General features: G+C 39.1%; 1 protein-coding gene and 1 long non-coding RNA gene across 3 annotated transcripts in view; one reads left to right on the top strand and one right to left on the bottom strand.

Moving 5' to 3' along the window:
* Positions 1-15456, top strand: part of MEMO1 (mediator of cell motility 1) — a 49652-nt gene extending 34196 nt beyond the window's left edge. Inside the window, exons 6-9 of one of the 2 annotated variants that reach the window (XM_037895387.2) lie at positions 938-1080; positions 2262-2338; positions 11897-12001; positions 13249-15456. In XM_037895387.2, coding sequence (XP_037751315.1) covers positions 938-1080; positions 2262-2338; positions 11897-12001; positions 13249-13380 — 457 coding nt within the window. In that variant the 3' untranslated portion in view covers positions 13381-15456. The remainder of the gene's footprint in view (positions 1-937; positions 1081-2261; positions 2339-11896; positions 12002-13248) is intronic. The other variant, XM_037895388.2, reaches the window with a different exon arrangement.
* Positions 229-3818, bottom strand: LOC122465138. The gene is made up of 3 exons (XR_006289733.1): positions 3480-3818; positions 2756-2885; positions 229-690 (listed from the first exon to the last, which is right to left on the bottom strand). It is a non-coding gene; the product is annotated as an uncharacterized LOC122465138 (long non-coding RNA).
* Positions 15457-18952: the final 3496 nt, after the last annotated feature.

Raw genomic sequence — 18952 nt, 5'->3', positions numbered from 1 at the left:
TACAATAGGGAACAGTCCTGCCCTGAAATATGTAAGAGATGACTTAAGTCTTCCATATCTCTAAATGTTATCATTCTGTGACTGTTTCACTAAACCATTTGCCCAATTTAAAAAAAAGTTTGAATAGTGTTATATGTTTTCTGTTGAGCTTCCAAAATTTGTATATACTTTTGGCAATTTAAAAATCAGTGTCCAGTTGATAGCTACTTTTGTTACAGGTGATCCCTATGATTACTATAACTAAAGGAGAGTAAGGAAAACCCCACAGGGTCCAGGGGCAGTCCCATGGGGTCTGGGGTTGGCATCAGGGCTGCCAGCCGGCCACGCAGGGTCCGGGGCCCCTGCTGCCCGGCCCCTACCCAGGACTCCACTCCTGGTCCCATTCTGTGGAGGGGTCTCTGGGCAGGGGGCGCTGAGCATAGGGTTCGGTGCAGAGGGGCGCTGTGGTTCTCAACCTCCGGCCCAGGTAACAAATAGATTGAGAACCACTGGTGTAGAAGGTCAGCACATAACTACGCATCACTTAGGTCCTATCTTGCGGCTTAAGTACAATTTCAGTGGTGTGTATCCATTGTGCTGCTCCTCTACATAGGGGACTTTCCGTCTTTGATTTTGTCCATAGTCACTTTTTGCTGTTTCCGCTATAGAGTTGGTTTCTTCTGTTGGTTTTGTGGCTTTCTCACACTGCAACTAAGGAGAGAAAAAAGATTTTTGAAAATAAGAAAATGTTGCAAAATAGCAAACCATTGACAGGGGTCTTGGGGAAGGTGTAGTATATAAAGCTATTTTTAATTGTGTTTTTTAATTAGCTACATTTCAGGTTAATAGTGTCCTTTTAAGGGGCAGATTTATAATTTCAGTTGTCATACCTTGACAAAGAACTCTATTCTTATATTTAAAATATTAATTTTGAAATCTTTTTTCTTTTGCTTATAAGCCATAAGGATGAGTTTACCATTGTTCCAGTATTGGTTGGAGCACTGAGTGAGTCAAAAGAACAGGAATTTGGAAAACTCTTCAGCAAATACCTAGCAGATCCTAGTAATCTCTTTGTGGTTTCTTCTGACTTCTGCCATTGGGGTAAGTGGCAGGTTTTCTTTGTATTATAACAATGTGGTAGCTACATTGTAGCTATATTTGAGCAGGCCCTTTTATTAAACATTCTTTGGTGCTTAGAACTTTATGGTAAATTTATCCTTTGAACGTAAATGTTTTTCTGCCTTCTGTAAGGCCAAAAGTGAAATTTTATTTGGAAAATTATGTTAAATTAAATTTGGCAGCCTTTGAGTTATCAGTGGGATGGGAGAGGGAGGTAGTAAAGGTATGTGTTACATGCTTCTCTGCACTATTACAGCCTGGTAACAGTGATTGTAGTTTTTTGCTCTTATGTTGTTGTTCTATTGATTTAAAAGAAATTTACAAAATTAGTTAACTGATTTATGAAACATCCCAACATCCCTTTGATGGAAGTAACTATATCTATTTGCAGATGGGTAAACTGAGGCACAGCACTTATGTGAATTGCCTAGGCTCATACATCAGGTGTTGGTGGCAGAGTCAGAATCCAGGAGTTCTGACTTCCATTTTGTTGTATTAACCAATAACACTTTGTTTATGTAGCTTTCTAATGTGTGGTTATGGCTGATAAAGGGACTGTTTCAAAAAGGTACCCACCTCTTATTACTGGTTCTGGTGTGCAGACAGGAGAGAACATCATGATTTAGTTGGGGATTGGTCCTGCTTTGAGCAGAGGGTTGGACTAGATGACCTCATGAGGTCCCTTCCAACCTTGATATTCTATGATTCTATGACTTTCAGATCCCAGATTGATTTTGCAGGGCTGTCAGTGAGAAAAACCATCTGTTTACTTGTAAACTGAGCAAATTTGATATGAAGTCATTGGTAGGCAATTAACATGGGACCACACAATGCCATTTTTACATGGTCATTTTTCAAAGTATAACTGCACTTTAAGTGGTATCGTTTTAGTTTCTGTGTTTCTGGTGAGGTTCTGTGGTGGTGTTTGGAATGACTTCAATGGAACAGAAAGATATAATGGAAAATACCATTCCTTAATGAATATCGTAAAGGTATCGCTTCCAGTTTGTGATTTACAATTGATATTATGTTAGATTGGCTACCAGACCAGAGGTGTGGGTTCAGCTGTACTTTGCTTTTCATCATAATTGAAATTATTTTTTGGGGGGTGTTCTAGATACTAATTTGTCCCTTTTTATTTTGTCCATGATTTTTGTTTCAAGGTCAAAGGTTCCGTTACAGTTACTATGATGAATCCCAAGGAGAGATTTATAGATCCATTGAGCACCTAGATAAAATGGTAAGATTTCAGATTTGGGTCAGTTAATTGTCTAATAAGTTTCTCCTTCACATGACTTTGAATGCTTCTAGAATCTCTAAGAAAATATTCAAGATTTGATACATTGTTGATTGTATGCTTTTTCTCTCTCAATTGTCATACAGAGGGTTTTTTACTACTGTACTGTAGTCAGTGTGTTGGCAGCTGGTATCATACACTTTACTGAGTGTGCACAATGTATAGTGGATGTAATTATGTAAATATTCCTTATTAGGAAAAATGCTTGCCTGACTGCTTGAAATTCCCTTAGTGTAATTTTTCTGTTTAAATGCAGATATATCTATATTTAGGGGAAGCAATAAACCTTATGACATAGAACGTAAAGTCTTGGTAGCTTACATTTGTAATAGTGCTAGTTTCATTATACAGGGATCATACCTTTGTTGTTGCCAGTAGTTTCAATAGATCTGATGCAGCTATCATGGGTTAAAGGTAGGGGTCACACTGGCCAAGGAAACTAGAGCCACTTGTGTTCCAATGGGACTGTCACCCACATCCTCTCCTTCTTCTGTAAAACATGGAAGCAAAAAGCACCTGCCTAGGTCTACCGCTGTGTTTCTGTACAGGTTTAAGTGTGGACCCTCCTGTCACTGTAGTTACAGTGTAGCCCAAGAGGTGGTAGCTAGGTCAACAGAGTTATTGCACATTGCTCTAGTGCTGTGTATTTAGGGGCTTAGGTCTGCTTAATTACATTACTCAGGGGTGTGGATTTTTCACACCCCTGAGCAATGTAGTGGGGCCCACCTAACTTTTTTGTGCAGACCTGGCCTAAGAATCCAGCCTATATTTGGGTCTGGATTTAGATGTGCTCCATACACAAAAGTCAGGTAGCTTCTGATCTCTCTTCCAGGAGAACCTGGGTGATCCCAAAAAAACAATTTCCCAAAAGCAGCAAGCCCTTCTAGGTTTTTCTAAGGTACTGAAGTGATCAGTCAGTCAGTATCCATTCTGAAGGAACCTGGAGGAACGATGGAAGCCTTTTGTGTCAGTTACTCATGGTTGTCTCAGATCCATATGTCCTGATCATTTTCTGGGATCATTTTCCACAGAATTTACTAAAGAAAAATTACTTGAGCTGCCTTTCTTTAAGAAATGCACTTACGTTCAACATTATCATGAAGATACTTTGCAGGAAATCCAATACTTCCTTGCAGAGAATGTCACTGAGCCCATGTGTAATGGGGCGAGACTCACCCCTGCGGTGCCTCCTGCTGGCTTTCTGGGAATTAGCTCTTTTTACCAGCTCTGGAGCGCCCTCTGCTGGTGTCTTGCCGTCGCTGGCCCCCATGTCCCTCCTGGACACAGGTGCCTTTTTTCCTGGGGTGCTGCCCCTCCAGGCAATACCCCACAAATCTGGGTCTCCTCTCCCCGGGGAACCCCCCACCCTCTATCCCCACCTTGCCTCAGCCTATGGGCTACTGCCAGTCACCATCTAGCCCCCTTTCACTGCAGCCAACTGCAGTCTATATTCGCCAGTCATCATAGGCAAGGGGGGTTTGGACCTGCTGCCTCTGCCTACCCTTGGGCTGCCCTGTTGCAATCCCAGTACCCTGTCTTAGGCTGTCTGCCAGGCCTGCAGCCTGGGGCTTTTCCAGTCTGGAGCCTCCCAGCTCCTCTGGCCTTCCCCAGCCCTGCTTCACCTCCCCAGGAGCCAGGCCTGTCTCCCTCCACAGCTAGAGGAGACTCTTTCTGAGCGTCTAGCTCACAACCCTTTTATAAGGGCCGGCTGTGGTCTGTTTGGGGCATGGCCACAGCTGTGCCCACTTCCCCAATCAGCTTGGGAGCTACCTGCCCCCAGCCACAGCCCTCTCCTGGGCTGGTTTAATCCACTCCGGGCAGGAGCGGGAGACCACCCCACGACACCATTTTACTGTGTCAAGGAGGAAAGGGTATTTATTCCAGGTTCTTCTTTGTCCCAAAAATACATGAGGACTTAGGCCTGTTCTGAATCTCAGATCTCTAAATTATTATCTAGTGGGGAAAAAATGGCCTTTGGAAACCAGGAAGATTCTTCTAGAGCAGAGGTTCTCAATATGTGGTCTGTGAAGCAATGGCGTGCTGTGGAAGATGCATAGTCATGTAGGCTGGCTTCTAACCTTATTTATGGCTGTTGTATGGTTTTAAATGACAGAGAAAATACTCTAAATACTTTCCTGTTATTACATTCTTTGAGTTGTGTCCCTATGGGTGCTTCACTTCAGGTGATCAGAGATTTTCAGTAGCAGTGCCCGTTGGGTCTGTGCATCTCCCTGCACATCCTTGTGCCCCATACCAACTATATATAGGGCTACTGTAGGCAGACCACTCTCTGTTTCTTCTCAAGTGCCTCGGCCTGAGATGGAGCATGTAGCATGGCCATTTCTACCATTCAAAATTTAGCTTTAGAATCTTCTAGTTTTTAGTTTAGTGTAGTTATTTACTTCTCCTTTAATTCATCTGTATGCTTTTGCTTATTTTTTTTGTGCTCGAGGCTTGTTTTGTACTTCTTTTCACTTTAAAGGAAGAGTTCCTTTTGGGGTTCATCCCCTTTGCCTCCAGGGTATGCCAGGATCTCTGGGATTTAAGCACTGCCTCACCCGTCAGGAGTCTATCCCAGTCAGTGATGCACATTCCCAGTGTATTCACTGTTTGGGGAGGGCACACATCCCTGAAATGTGTATTATCTGGAGGATTTTCTTGCCATGCTGTATTAGGAGGAGAACATCACCAGACAGACATTTACATTGTTTTATTTAACTAAAACAACAACGTTATGTATTCTGGATTTTTTTCTTCAACAGCAAACATATAATATTTTAACAAAACAAGCCTATGAATTTTTGAATTTAGTTAAACATTCAGGTTTTTTATATCAGATATGTTTTTGTTAAAATTGTTTTTAACTAAAATAGTTAAATGAGATATTGAAAAAAACCCACAAAAATTAAATTGATTATGTCAGCCAGGTGAATATGAGAAACTTAAAATATTGGCTTCTGCAGCTAACTCAGTCGTCTTCACCTTCATTTTCCTGTTTGTTCATAATCTGGAAAAAAAAAACAAGCTTTCCAGCTTGTTCAGGTCCCAAACGATTTCTCAATTTGGAATGAATTAGTCCAAAGGAAGAAAATATTCTTTCTACACCAGCAGAAGAAGTTACTGCTGTTTAAAAGTGAGATTATCACTTCAACAGTCTCTGAATCCAAGTGCTTAAGTGACTTCCACCAGTTCACTGGTGTGACTTTCTTTAAAACATTATCAGCAAACATATATTTCTTGAATGGTTCACCCTTAGCTCTGAAGTTTGTTATAGTTGGCATTATGGAGGGATGATTGCTGGGTGTCCATGTCATAGCCAACTCCTCTTCTTCAGCAGTTAAGGTTTGACCCTGGTACCGAGTATTGAGAATATTTGCAAGAATATATTGGAGATAGTGCTTGTCCCATTTTTTTTTAATGCTTGTAATTTAACTCGGTCATTGCATATTTCTCTTTTTAAGGTCTCACTCAGTTCCTTCCAAATTTCAACAGCATCAGCAATAAAACAGCTATTTCCCTGCATTTTGTTCAAGGCTACAGAAATAGGTTTCAGGGTACACAGCATGTGTTCAACATTTCTCTTAAACCCAATATTGAGAACATTGGCTGTGACAGTGACATCTATTTTTTCACTGTATTGTTAACAAACTGTCATCAGCTTAGGCCAGTTCTTGATATAGTGCTCAAAACAGTCCACTACTGAATTCCATCGTATGTCTTGTGGGAGAGTTAGCTTGGTTCCTCCCCCTTTTTTCAGAGCAGCTGCTGCAAAGTGGTTGTTACAGAAGTATTTTGCAATTTCAACAACATTAGCCATTATTTTTGGAACACTGAAGTCTTTGGCTAGGAGGTGCATCAAATGAGCATTGTTATTAGCTTGGGACTCTCTTCACTCTCTTCTAAATAATTTCTTCTCATCTTGGATACATTTGAAGTATAGTCTGTTGCCAAGCTGCGTACTAGACATTTGGATTTTTTTTCACAGTTTGTTGTAGCTTTTACTGCTACTTCTTGTAAGTATTCTGCTGTGTGTGCATTTCCTGACGTAGCAATTGTTTGTGTAAGGAAGACATTCCTTTCTTCTGTTGTTACACAAGCACATACAACAGGATCATTGTGGACATTGCTCCACTCATCAAGACTCAGGTTAACAATTTCACCCTCTAGACCTTTTTCACACTGTTCCATTTCTCTTTCATACACTTTATCCAGCAATTTGCCTGCGACATCTGCTCTGTTGGGTGGACTGTATCCTGGTCTTAATGACTGAGCCATGTTAATGAAGTGTGGGTTCTCAATCATACGGAAAGGAGAGTTTGTTGCATAAACAAACCGGGCAATTTTTTTCATCAATTACCTCTTTTTGTAATCTGCTGGTTCTTATCACAAACTTATCTATGGATGTTTCTGGATGATGGAGATTTTTTTTTCTTTTTGCTACAGGTGATATACTGTGGCTACGTGACATACATGATGTGACTGAAACACTATCATTGGCAGATAACTCTGAAACTATAGAAAATGATGGTGATCTTGAAGGTGGATAGTCTTCAGAATCCTGTATGTTGAGGATGGATTTTCCTAAACAAAATAAGTCAATGCAGTTATTTAATTATTATTACCATACTGCTCATTTAGTATTACTCATTGCATTCACTGACAACTAGTACTACTTTAAAGGTGAAATTGTAAAAGGAAGATCTGCCTATTTCAGCTATTTATTTTTTATCACAACTGCATCTAAAATGATAGAGTAACAACTATATTTTTTGCTCAAACATGAGAATTCAAGTATAGTCCAGAAGGAAGACAGGCAGTCCTTAAGAAAGAAGTATGAAATAAAAAGGTTTACCAACTTGAAGATCCTGCATGTTCAGACATGTTTCTTTCATCATCTTCAACACAGCTTCCTCCTGAGGAGTAACACTTCTCATGATGTTGTTTCATTCGGGCAAGCAGGCCTTACATTTCTTTGTTGCACTGTTTGCATTTTACATGCATGCCTGTCTTACCCACAGGTAGAGGAACTTAAAATATTCCCAAACTGGGTCTCTTTTACGGCCTGCAGCCATTATAGGTTTTCCTTTCTAGTGAGAGAATGGTATGATAGATCTCAGATCAATGAAGGCTACACTCAGAAAGACCTCAAGACTTCTGGAATATGCTGCTCAAACAGTTTCACTTTTCTTTCTCCTGCCTGTCCCTCCCTTCTCACATTTATTTCCAGATTTCTTCTCCTTGTTCTTCTCCTTATTCCGCCCCCAAAAAATTCATTGAACTTTTTGAAACTTTGCACATTTATAGAGAGGTAAGGGATCGACTCTGTGTACACAAATTTGCAAAGCAACAGTAGGGTTGGGGTCTGTTATTTTTCACCTCTATATATTATTTATTTAAAAACATTTTTTGCTGTTAACAAGCATGTTACCTCTGGAGAGACACATCCACAGTTTGAGAACTGCAAAACTAAGTATCTTTGATGGTATCTTCTAGACTGAGCACTGAGTCCCACTGGGTAGATAGAAACATTAACCTAAATAATCTATCCAGAAGCCCCTGGATCCCAATAAGATTGGGTCCCTAATCCATAAACTATTGGAACTCATTTACAAAACTTTTCTTAAACATTACATGAATATATTGTCTCATACTATAGAATTAGAATTTATAATCCCTATTCCATGATGAGATATCTTTGAGCTATAATGTATCTTAATTAAAACTATCTTTAGATAGGTTTTTTCCTCAAAAAGCATTTTATCAGAAAAATTCGATTTAAATAAAAAAAAAATCCGATTTTTTTTAATTAAAAAAAAATCATTGATTTTTATCCACCCTGCTAGCAGGTAACTAGATTATATCTTTACATTGCAGTTTTACCAGCCTGTTATCCATAATTTGAGGTTTGGATTGCTATGATTTAAGCAGAGCCATAGATATATACATTTTGCCATAATCTACTGATGTAAAAGTGGGGGAGCATTTGTTTAGAAAAAAAATGAAGAGTAATTTGTTCTGCTCATGGCTAGAAAAAACTACCTGGCACAATCAGGGCCAGATTGTTCACCTCAGTTGACCTGGTGTAAATCTGATAACTCCATTTAAATCAGTGGGGGAATGCCCAAGTAATAGCGATCAAAATCTGGCTTCACTTGAAGCTTAGTTTAAGTATTATTTGCTTGGGCTATTAGCATTTTATTTAAACTGTTTAATCAAGAATTGGCATTCTTTTAAAATATTTCTCTTACTTTAGTTGTATCCCTATCTCAGTAACATTGTAACAGTGAGAAAAGGGCAATCAAAAGGAGATTTACTGCATTGAAATGTGTTGATGATTTTCCATAATATTGCTAATATCTGCTAGTGAAGACTTAATATCCCATCACCTTTTATTTTTTCACTTATAAGATTCAGGTTACAAATCCATCAGTTCATATCATTACTAGGACCAAAGTTTCCAAGAGCAGCCACTGATTGCGGGTGCTTTTGAGGAGTGCTTTTCAGAGGTACTATGTACCTTCAGCTCCCATTAACTTTTGTTTAAGTTATGGATGCCTAGCACTTCTGAAAATCATCTCAAATTGGGCACAAAAAAATTGAGACACCCAGAATCATTGCTGGTTTTTGAAAATTTTGGTCCGGATATGTTATAAGCTAAGAAAGATGAGCAAACTTGAAAAATGACTGTTGGACCTGAAAAAATAATTAGATTATTTGCATAAACTGTTAACTGTTTGGACATTTCTACTTCTATGTGTAATCTACTCTTGTCCTACTTTTCTTAGAAACAAAGTAGATATTAGGAAAATGACAATAAATATAATTGAATATAATATTATTGGACATTATAGTATGAAATACTATATATAAAATAAGAACCTCATCTCGCAAACTCTTTCTTATGTGAGTAGCCCCATTGATTACTAAACCAGAAGTTTAAGATGAATTTTATTATGTTAGATATTCCCCATCTCATTACCCCTGGGCACTGCAGACGTCATTTAATGTGTGTTTGGTAAACCAATATATACTACATATATGGTGGTATTGTGGTATCCACATGATAAATTGCAGAGCTGTGTGATACTCTTTTCTCTAATTCAAGTCCAGATGGACTCCTTCGACACCTGCAGATTTCTAAACAGCTTAATGCAACTGCCATTTAGAATGAACAAAAACACAAAATACCAGGTGACAGCAGCATTTCCTTATTCAGTCAAACTGTGGGATTTGCCCCCTGTACATTACACTGGCCTGAGAACCAAGATTGGCAGTACTCATTTTGAAATCAAGGATTCAAAAAATAATCCCAGTGCAATTTTTAAAATTCTATAAACCATTGCTAAAATAGACATGTTTCGGTAAAACGTGGAGAATGCATGATGATGTATCATGGAATGCAGGTTTTATTTGTATTCGTTTGGGACGATTAGCTCCACTCTAAATGTTCCATGGTCATAACTTTTGTATCAAAATCAGCTTATTTGACACTGATAAATACAGTGTCCATTTAGTGAGGGCAGCTGCTAAATTGTCAGATAGAGTTCCATATATTTCAGTGGCTTATTGCTGTGACATGAATCTTGTACCTCACTGTAGTTTCTGTATTACATTCATGAAATAATTTTTTTTTTATCTACAAAATGTGTTCTCCTGTTCATAATTAAGGCTACTATTTAGTCATGGGTATTTTCAGTAAAAGTCATGGACTGTCACAGGTAATAAACAAAAATTTACGGCCCATGACCTGTCCATGACTTGTACTATGTACCCCTGACTAAATCTTAGTGGGGGAGGGGGCAGTGGCATTTACTGCCAGGGGCCACTGAGCAGCAGCTGCTCCTGGGGCCACCCACTCACCACTGCCCCCAGGACTTCTGCTCAGGTGGTCCCCGGGGCTAGCTGCACCTCCTGCTGCTCAGGTGGTCCCTGGGGACAGCTGCCTGGGGCCACCCCAGCAGCAGCTGGTGCGGTTGCCCCCAGGGCCGCTCCAGCAGTGCCAGTGCAGCTGGCTGCGGGGTCACCCGAGCGGCTGGCTGTGGAGCCGCTGCAGAATTCATGGAGGTCGTGGAAAGTCACAGAATCCCTGACAGACATGGTGTCCTATTCATAATCACAGTTGCAGTTGGCTAATCTCATTACATTTTGGGTATGCAATTAAGCTGATTCTACTTTACGTAGCTGTACAATAATTAAAATTTACAAGAAAACTGGACAGCTCAGGAGATTATCTTGTCATGTTTACCAGTTCATATCCTTCCTAGGTCATTAGTGAACGAAAGTTTATTACACCACTGAATAGTTTTATGTGAACCAAGCTGGTCACAATCCAGTTAGTGGACAAGTATTCACATCACAGTCGGTACCCTAGCTGACTGTTAGCAGGAAAGGAAATAACTGTATGAGTTGAAATGCTGAGGCCAGAGCATGCCTTTCTGAAAATCGCTTGGAAAGCAAGAAAATTGCAGCATTTCTGGAAGAATGGGCCATTCTTTGTTTTGAGGGAAGATGTAAGTGGCATTGTCATCTCCCCAACTCTGCAGCAGACCCTTCACCATGTTTAGGGCTTTGTTGTTGTGGGGGATGGGTGGACTTGACTGGGTGTGAGAGGATGGCCGCTCTTGGGGTGATGATTTCTCCTCTTTGCATCTAACTTCCCCTAAAACTAAAAACAAAAAAAAGCCCCTCCGAAGAATTTCCCCATGAATATTGCACACGTGCTCTCTCTCTCTTCCCCCCATCCCCCATGAACTTACTTCCACTCCCATGACAAGTGTGCTGTCCTGTTCTGAACTCCAGGGGGAATTTCCTTGACCCATCAGTAGCTGGACCTCATTAACCCATTGGCAACTTTAAGGACTAAGCATTTCTCAGACAGGAGAATGTAGGACAGGACCTAGCACGGTTTGGCAAGAGGCAGCTGGGGAATAGCTGAGAAAAGTAGAAGCGGTAAGGTAGATTTGTTGTAAGCTATTTTACATTTATTTGACAAGGAAAGAGCAGCCTTTGCCTGGAACACTGGTGGGATTCTATTGGTGCCTGTATAAACATAAATGTTAGGATATGTGACTAGGTTTTATTTTCACACGTGGATTTTAGCCTGCCTAGTATTTGGTGCTACTACTCTTCAGAAACCCAAAGGAGTAAAACTCCTCAGGAAGTAGTGTTGCCAGGGGAACAGGCAGAGGCAGTAGCGGGAAGGCAATAGACCTTTATGTGGCTGTCTCAAGATTTGAAGGATAGTCCCATGAATGTCAGATCATTCACGGCTTTGGAAGGTCATACTCCCGTCCCTTCTTTTTATAAGGGATGGGAGCAAGGCAAACCCACAATTAGAAAATCCTATTCTGAGATTCTGAGATTCAGATACTGAGATTCCCATGATTCAGAATTGAGGTTTTTCCTTCTCAAACACATCATGTAGTTGTGATGTCCATTAATTAAAAGGCTCATACATTTTAACGAGGTAGGCAGTAATCATTGCTATTGACTCTTTTTCAGGGTATGAGCATTATAGAGCAGCTAGATCCTGTATCTTTTAGCAATTACTTGAAGAAATACCATAATACAATATGTGGAAGACATCCCATTGGGGTATTATTAAATGTAAGTACCACTGTTTGTGAAAATGTTGACTTATTGCAAATTTGTTTAAATTTCTCTCACCAATAAATTGCTAGAGGGCCTATTACCTCTGAGACTGGAAGTCTGAATCCAGTTTGTTTTCCCAAGTTTTCAAACTCTGTAATTTTCTAGGCTGATACCCAGGCAAACTTACCTTTTACTAGGGCTGGGATTTTCAAAAGTGCCTAAGGGAGATAAACATCCAGTTCCATTGAATTTCAATGTGAAATGGGCACCTAACTCTCTCCTTTGAAATTCCCATCCCTAGTGAAATGTACAATTTCAATTCCTGAGTCAATAGTTGTAGCACATATATTTTAAAGAAAGTATGTTTGCCTATATATTATTTATCTGGTGATTGTGAACGTATTGTCGCTTCTGACAATATTTCAAAGGGGAGTTGCACACAGCGTTACTGAACTAGCTCCTAAATTAATAGCCATTATGGGTCAGATTCTATGTTATATTCTGGCTATTGTGTGCTCCACTAGTGGTACAAAGCAGCTGTAAACTTGGCTTAATTAGCTGATCAGAGTGGGTTTGTGGCTGCTTCACAGCATTGCTGAATTGATGCAAACCAGCTAGACAGTACTGGTGAGTATAGCCCTGTATTTTTAAATGTAATTTAAAACACAAATGGGAGGGACATTATTCTTTTTTTATTTTAACCAGGGAGGGCGTTATTCATTGGGAGGTTGATCTCTGTGGAGAACACATTGGGGAATTTCTACAGGAGGGGGCCTCTGAAAAGATCTCTATTTGCAGTGTCTATACTGGGAAGAGTATTTTAAAAAAAAGTTAAATGTTGTAGCTCTGACCATGTTACCAAAATCACAAGAGGTCTTTGTGTTAAGAATAATTCTACAATTTAGCAATAAATCTAGGCCCCTAAATTTTGTTGTCTCTCTTGCTTTGCATTTTCCTTCTCTTAATGGTTCAACTGCCTCAAAGACTACAAGCACCAGTATTCAGTTTGCCTCTTGTAAAAATGTCCAATGCACAAAAGATTAGGTCAGGGAGGGATCTCTCTGCGTGAATAATAGGGAGTCACATAGATGGGGTCTCTCCAAAAGGTGTCCATGGAGTATTTTGGGGTTTTGAGGAAAGGAAGGAGCTGCAGGAATGCATTAAGTCCAATTGAAGGAGGGGAGTGGGAACTAAAGTAGCAGAGCCTGGTGAATAACTTGTCCTTAACGTGTTTGTTTTTTTCTTTTTTTGTTTCCATGTAGGCTATAACAGAGCTCCAGAAGAATGGAATGAATATGAGCTTTTCATTTTTGAATTATGCCCAGTCAAGCCAGTGTCGAAACTGGCAAGACAGCTCAGTAAGTTATGCTGCTGGAGCACTAATGGTCCACTGAACCTCCGAACACTCAGGGATGCCACCTGCACACATACTATGTACGGGGTCCCAGCCTAGCCCTTACAAAGATACGGTTCCTGGTCTTCGGGTATACTGAAACCTCAAACTAATAGAACTCTCTTCTTTTCTAGTAGGTGTAGTCCTTCCTTAGTTTCAACTCATTTAAAAATGCTTTCTTGTTAAGACAATGGAAGGAAGGCTCGTGTCAAAACTTTGTGATTTAAAAAAAAAGATGATGTCTGTAAAGGCATGGTGGTAGACAGTCCTTTCAAATATAACATGTAAAGCATTTACCATATCCTAAATTTGCACTCTTTGCAGACCTGTGCACATGTACTCAGCTTTCAGAATAGTTTTGCCAGTTGTAAACAGAAAAAGGGTGGAAGCTTTTTAATGAAAAAAAAGCATTTATAAATGATCCTGTATTAGAATATAATAAAACTCCAGTATAGTCCGTTAATAGCCGTGTTGTACAACAGATATCTTCTATTTTAGTTGCTAATAAAGGGCTACACAAACCAAAATAGTCTGATTTAAACTTATTGCATTGTGTTCTGTATGTGAACTGCTTCTCATTAACATCATTCTCCTCCAGATTCTCATGCCTGATGAGCAACTCAACCATTCTGTAAAATACTTTAGAATGTATTTTATATTCCACATTTATGTCATGACTTCTTCATTTACAGAATTTTTTTACCTCAAAGCTGAAGTATGAGTTCAGCTTTGCAAATTAATTTTTTAAATCTTTCTTATATTTTAGTGTTTGCATTTATTTCACAGAACTACATATAAAAATTATCTTTTGGTATGTGATACAAATCTGTGTCAAAATAATGATTTCAGTGACATTTTTAATGTCAAAACTTGATTATTCAATTATAATGGATACAATACTTTAATTGCAATAAGAAAAATTGAAAACAGAAGTCTGCCAATTAGGTAATTCTGAAAACATATTCAGCATTCATAGGTCATACGTGCCAGACAGTGCTACGTTCATGCAACTGTTCCTTAAGGATTTGATTGAAAAAAGAAATTCCTCACATTTGAATGCTTAAATAAGAAATCATCTTAAAAAAATTCTGTTTCTTCCAACCTCTTGAAACATCACTACATCTTATGGGTTTCTTGAGCACTTATCCAGCCAAAATAATGGTAATTGTTTGTTCAATTAATACCATTTTTGGACGTCTTCATTTTGTTTATTAAGTAGAGCAAATTGCAATGGCAGTAGTTACTGTTTAAGTAAATGGAGTTAACATTCCCTGACATTTGGTCTACTGTCAGGCGACCTTTGTATGTCTCATACTTGTCGCTTTTTTGGGTGGGAGAGAACATCTTTGTATGTAGACGCTACTTGCAGAAATAATTCCGCATCTAATTTTCCCTTAATTGGATGGTCACCACTTCAGTGATATCAGGTGAATGCTCCATTTATAAAATGAACTACTTTGCAGATATTTTTATGCCATCATAAGCATCAATCTTCACTCTTTGCATGGCTTCTCTATATTAGTTGCCTTGCTGCTCTGACTTGTTCCTGGAAACTCTCAGCAGCAGATAGAAAATAATCTTTCAGGCTTTATCAAAGAAAATCTCACAAATATGTGCAAATAAATCTGAATTTGTATACTCTTCTATAAAGTTTCAAAGGTTTCTGATAACTGTGCCTTATTTAGCAAAAATGATTTGATCATTGAAATTAGCATTAGTTTGCTTCTCTTCCACATTTTAGTGAATTCAAGGATTATTTAGAACTTGAATTTCTGTTGGTCATAATGCCAAATACTTATGTCATTTCTGAAACATGCAGGTATTTGGAATGATTAAATATTTTTACCCTAGGGTAAATGTAGTAATAGCCTTTAAATACAAATATTTTTTAAGTTGCCTCATAGTTCTGTAAGAAGATACTTTTGTTTTTTTTTGTTTTTTTAAAGGAAAGTTCCAAGGAAATCTATAGCCATTTTGCTCAGCACAATGTTCTGAAATATCTCATGGTGAAAGCACTTCTCACCACATGTAAACTATGTAATGTATTTCCAAATAAAGTTTCTAATTAAAATTGGAATTTCTGAGCCTACTAATCACGCTGATAATTTTGCTGAAAAACCCCCAAACTGGCCTCCCGTACTGTCGCAATCATAGACCCTTAATCAGAAGTACTTGTGGTAGAACCGCCTGTCTTGTGAGAACAGGACACCTCTAGTGTCAGATATACATGTACTTTTTTTTTTATAAGATTGCCTTGATTTTGGCTTAATTTGAAGAATTTCTAGGTGCCTGAATTTAAATATGTCAAAAAGGGAAAGGAATTAAGAGGCCAAATATAAGAATCTTAAAAGGACCTTCACTGAAGACCAGAACAACATTGTTCCAGCTTCACTGAGGACCTATTACATGCTCTTCTAATTCAAATAAGGATAACATACTCTTTGGGACAAATGCTGATTGCCTTACGTAGATGAGCAGACCCATTCACCTCAGTGGGACTGCTTTAGAAAGGCGAGAAGGATTTGACCCCTCTTTTATAGCATTAAATATCATTAAAGAAAGGGATTCTTGCAATCAGTTTGTGTTACATAATTGTGTACACACACACACACACACACGAAAATGTTATTGATTACAAAAACAGAATTACCTTTCTGTTTTTCTGTTTGAGTACAGGTTACTAGTTTCTTTTAAAAATAACACCACTGCAGTATGCTTATTCCTGGATCTCATGTTTCCAGCTTGAAACAGGGCCAAATTCTTCTAAGATTTTGGACCTACTGTGGCGCTGGGAGCAGTGGTTAGCGCATATGGTTAGCGCACCCTCTAAGTGGGTTACCCGCTGGAGCCCTCAATTCCTTTTCCGACCATAGCCCACGAAGGTGCTCTCCTCAGGAGAACTTTAAGCAAATGCTGTGCTAGCTCTCACCAACTCACAGCCTGTTTCTTAGAAATTAATTTCTCACACAATCTATGGCACCTATTCATGATGATCTGAACCCAAGAGTGCCTTCTCATTTCAGCCTAGAATCCTCCTACCGCTCAGGTCCATTGCAACTCCTCACTTGGAGCTTTTTCAGAATTGTTTAGCATATCCTAGCATTTCTGTGCCCAGTTCTATCGTTCATTGTATTCCATTCAGTGCTGCTTCATTTTGTCTTGAGGCCTCAGCATTTTGTCACACACTTTTCTCAGAGCTTTGAATTGGTGCTTCTGGCAACTCTGGGTGTCTTCTCTTGGTACTGGTGGTATGTATAGTTTCCCGATACTTTGGTACTTTCTCTTGATGGTTTGGTGTGGTTTTTCTGTAGTTCATTTCTTTTGTTTTCAGGATGTTATTCTCTTCCTCCATCCCCTCAAGGAAATGAAGAGAACGAGCAGTTTCAAAAGAAATGCTTGATTTAGAAAGATGTTGGTCATTGCTAAGTGCAGCTGCTAGTTCCTCAGCCTTAGAATTGAGCCTGACTTAGGTGTGGGAGGAGGGGAGAGAGAGATCTGCCTTGAAAAGTTACCCCAAACCATCAAGTTTCATGGAGAACATCAAATCCATTCTAGAGACACCCCCATTCTCTCTCACTCCACCACAAGAGACTGCCATGAGTTCAGCCTGCAGCTGGACCAGGAAGAAGTCCTCAGCATGAAAGCCTTAGTTTCTTACATGAAAGGCCACCTTATTAGTGATGGCAACTTCAGCTGCAACGCGTAACTGAGCTTTAGAATCTAGTGTAGTGCCTCTGAGGGATATTTTAATGTTGGACATATGTAAGATAGCCAGATTGTCCTACATACACTTAAAAGCGTGGATTCAGTCTTTAGGGAGGATCCGGCTTTATTCTTTCAGTAATGCAGAACCTGTTACCCAAATTGTCCAGATCCCTAGAGTTTTTGTTTCTTTCAGGTTGTCCCTTATTTAAGTCTGTTTAATTCTGAAAGTTGTTTTCTCGAGCACACCTCCAACCAGGCTTTCTGTTCGTGTCTTGGGTCTTTGGGGGATATTTTATCCCTACTGTTACCTAACAATTTTAAATGTTCTTGTTTCTTCCATGCTGAATATTAGTCTAATTTATACACTCCTTGTTGCAGTATATTTATTGTGGGATATCTCTCACGCTGCTTATTCTCCAAGAGTGAAAATCCTGTAAAAGGATGACTTCAGAGTCAGAAAAATTATTTACCCATAATTCTGATGGGATAGTTTTTAAGGATTCATTTTCACATTAGTTATTCTTTTTAGCTGGGTGTGCTTGCTTCCTCTCTTCTTCAGGAACTGACAAGAAGGTTGTAGGCACTAAAATAGTGGCCATTGGTAGCATGTGCTGGGCAATATGAGGAGAATGCACAAAGACCACTACTATTACTGCTTTAGAACAGTGGTTCTCAAAGTTTTGTACTGGTGACCCCTTTCACATAGCAAGCCTCTGAGTGCGACCCCCCCCCTTATAAATTAAAAACACTTTTAACATATATTTAACACAGTTATAAATGCTGGAGGCAAAGTGAGGTTTGGGGTGGAGGCTGAGAGTTCGCAACCCCCTGTGTAATAACCTCATGACCCCTTGAGGGGTCCTGACCCCCAGTTTGAGAACCCCTGCTTTAGAAGGTCAAAAACCTTAGAGGAGTTCTGCCCTGTCTTGTACTTGGAGCACAAACCCTCTGAATGAGAATCCTTTGTCATATGTTCAAAGAAATAAAATGAAAGGTAAGTACATGTATCTTCTTGGTCTTAATGCAGACAGTCCAGTCTGTTGAACATTCTTACAGGATTCTGAAGCGAGATCAGGAACTGACGATAAAGCACTCTTCTTTAGCCAACATGTATGATACACAAGGGATGCTCTTTCCACTCATGCAGTTCCAGTTCATGATAATAATTTATGTATGCACCAAGAAGAAAATATGCATCATGAAAGGATTCAGGAAATAGAAGTAGCTGATTTACTGTTTAAATTTTTTACCCTAATTTAGGGGTCCTTGCATTCAAGCTAATTCAAAAAGAACTGTTTACTGTGTCTAGTGAAGTTAATGCCAACATTTATATTGACTTCAATGATCCAGAATCTGGCCCTTTGTATTGTGCTTTTTGTGTCTTTGTGGCAATGATTTCGTTCAGTGAGGTTAAAATGATGTGAGAGCAATTACTTTGGCATAAACAATATTTTCTAAAAGCAACTTCATGATTCAGAATTTCTGATGTAAAATTATGTTCAAATTGAGAAAAAAGTTTTTGTGATGAGACTTTTGAGAGATGTGAGTCTTGATGCCATTCAGAGAAGCTTCCTAGCAGTGGGCTATGGAGCTACTGAAAATGAGAACAAAACAGTGGTAGTTCTTGTGACAGTAATACCATAGGGACAGGCATGATCCATGATGTCTTTTTTTAATTACTTTTTAAATGCTTGTGTACATAGTTATTACATACATGAGTTCCCTAGGTTCAAAAGCAAAGTGCTGATGTGGTCAACTTTCAGAGGTCCAGAAGAATTCAGCCGTAGTTGCTTGTGCCATTCAGGGACTATTAGAAATGTTTTTTTCACTGTAGATGTGCTCATCTCTTGGTAATAGAAGTAGTAGTG

This window comes from Chelonia mydas, chromosome 3 (assembly GCF_015237465.2).
Source record: "Chelonia mydas isolate rCheMyd1 chromosome 3, rCheMyd1.pri.v2, whole genome shotgun sequence".
Lineage (NCBI taxonomy): Eukaryota > Metazoa > Chordata > Testudines > Cheloniidae > Chelonia > Chelonia mydas.
This window is presented reverse-complemented; position numbering and strand designations above follow the sequence as displayed.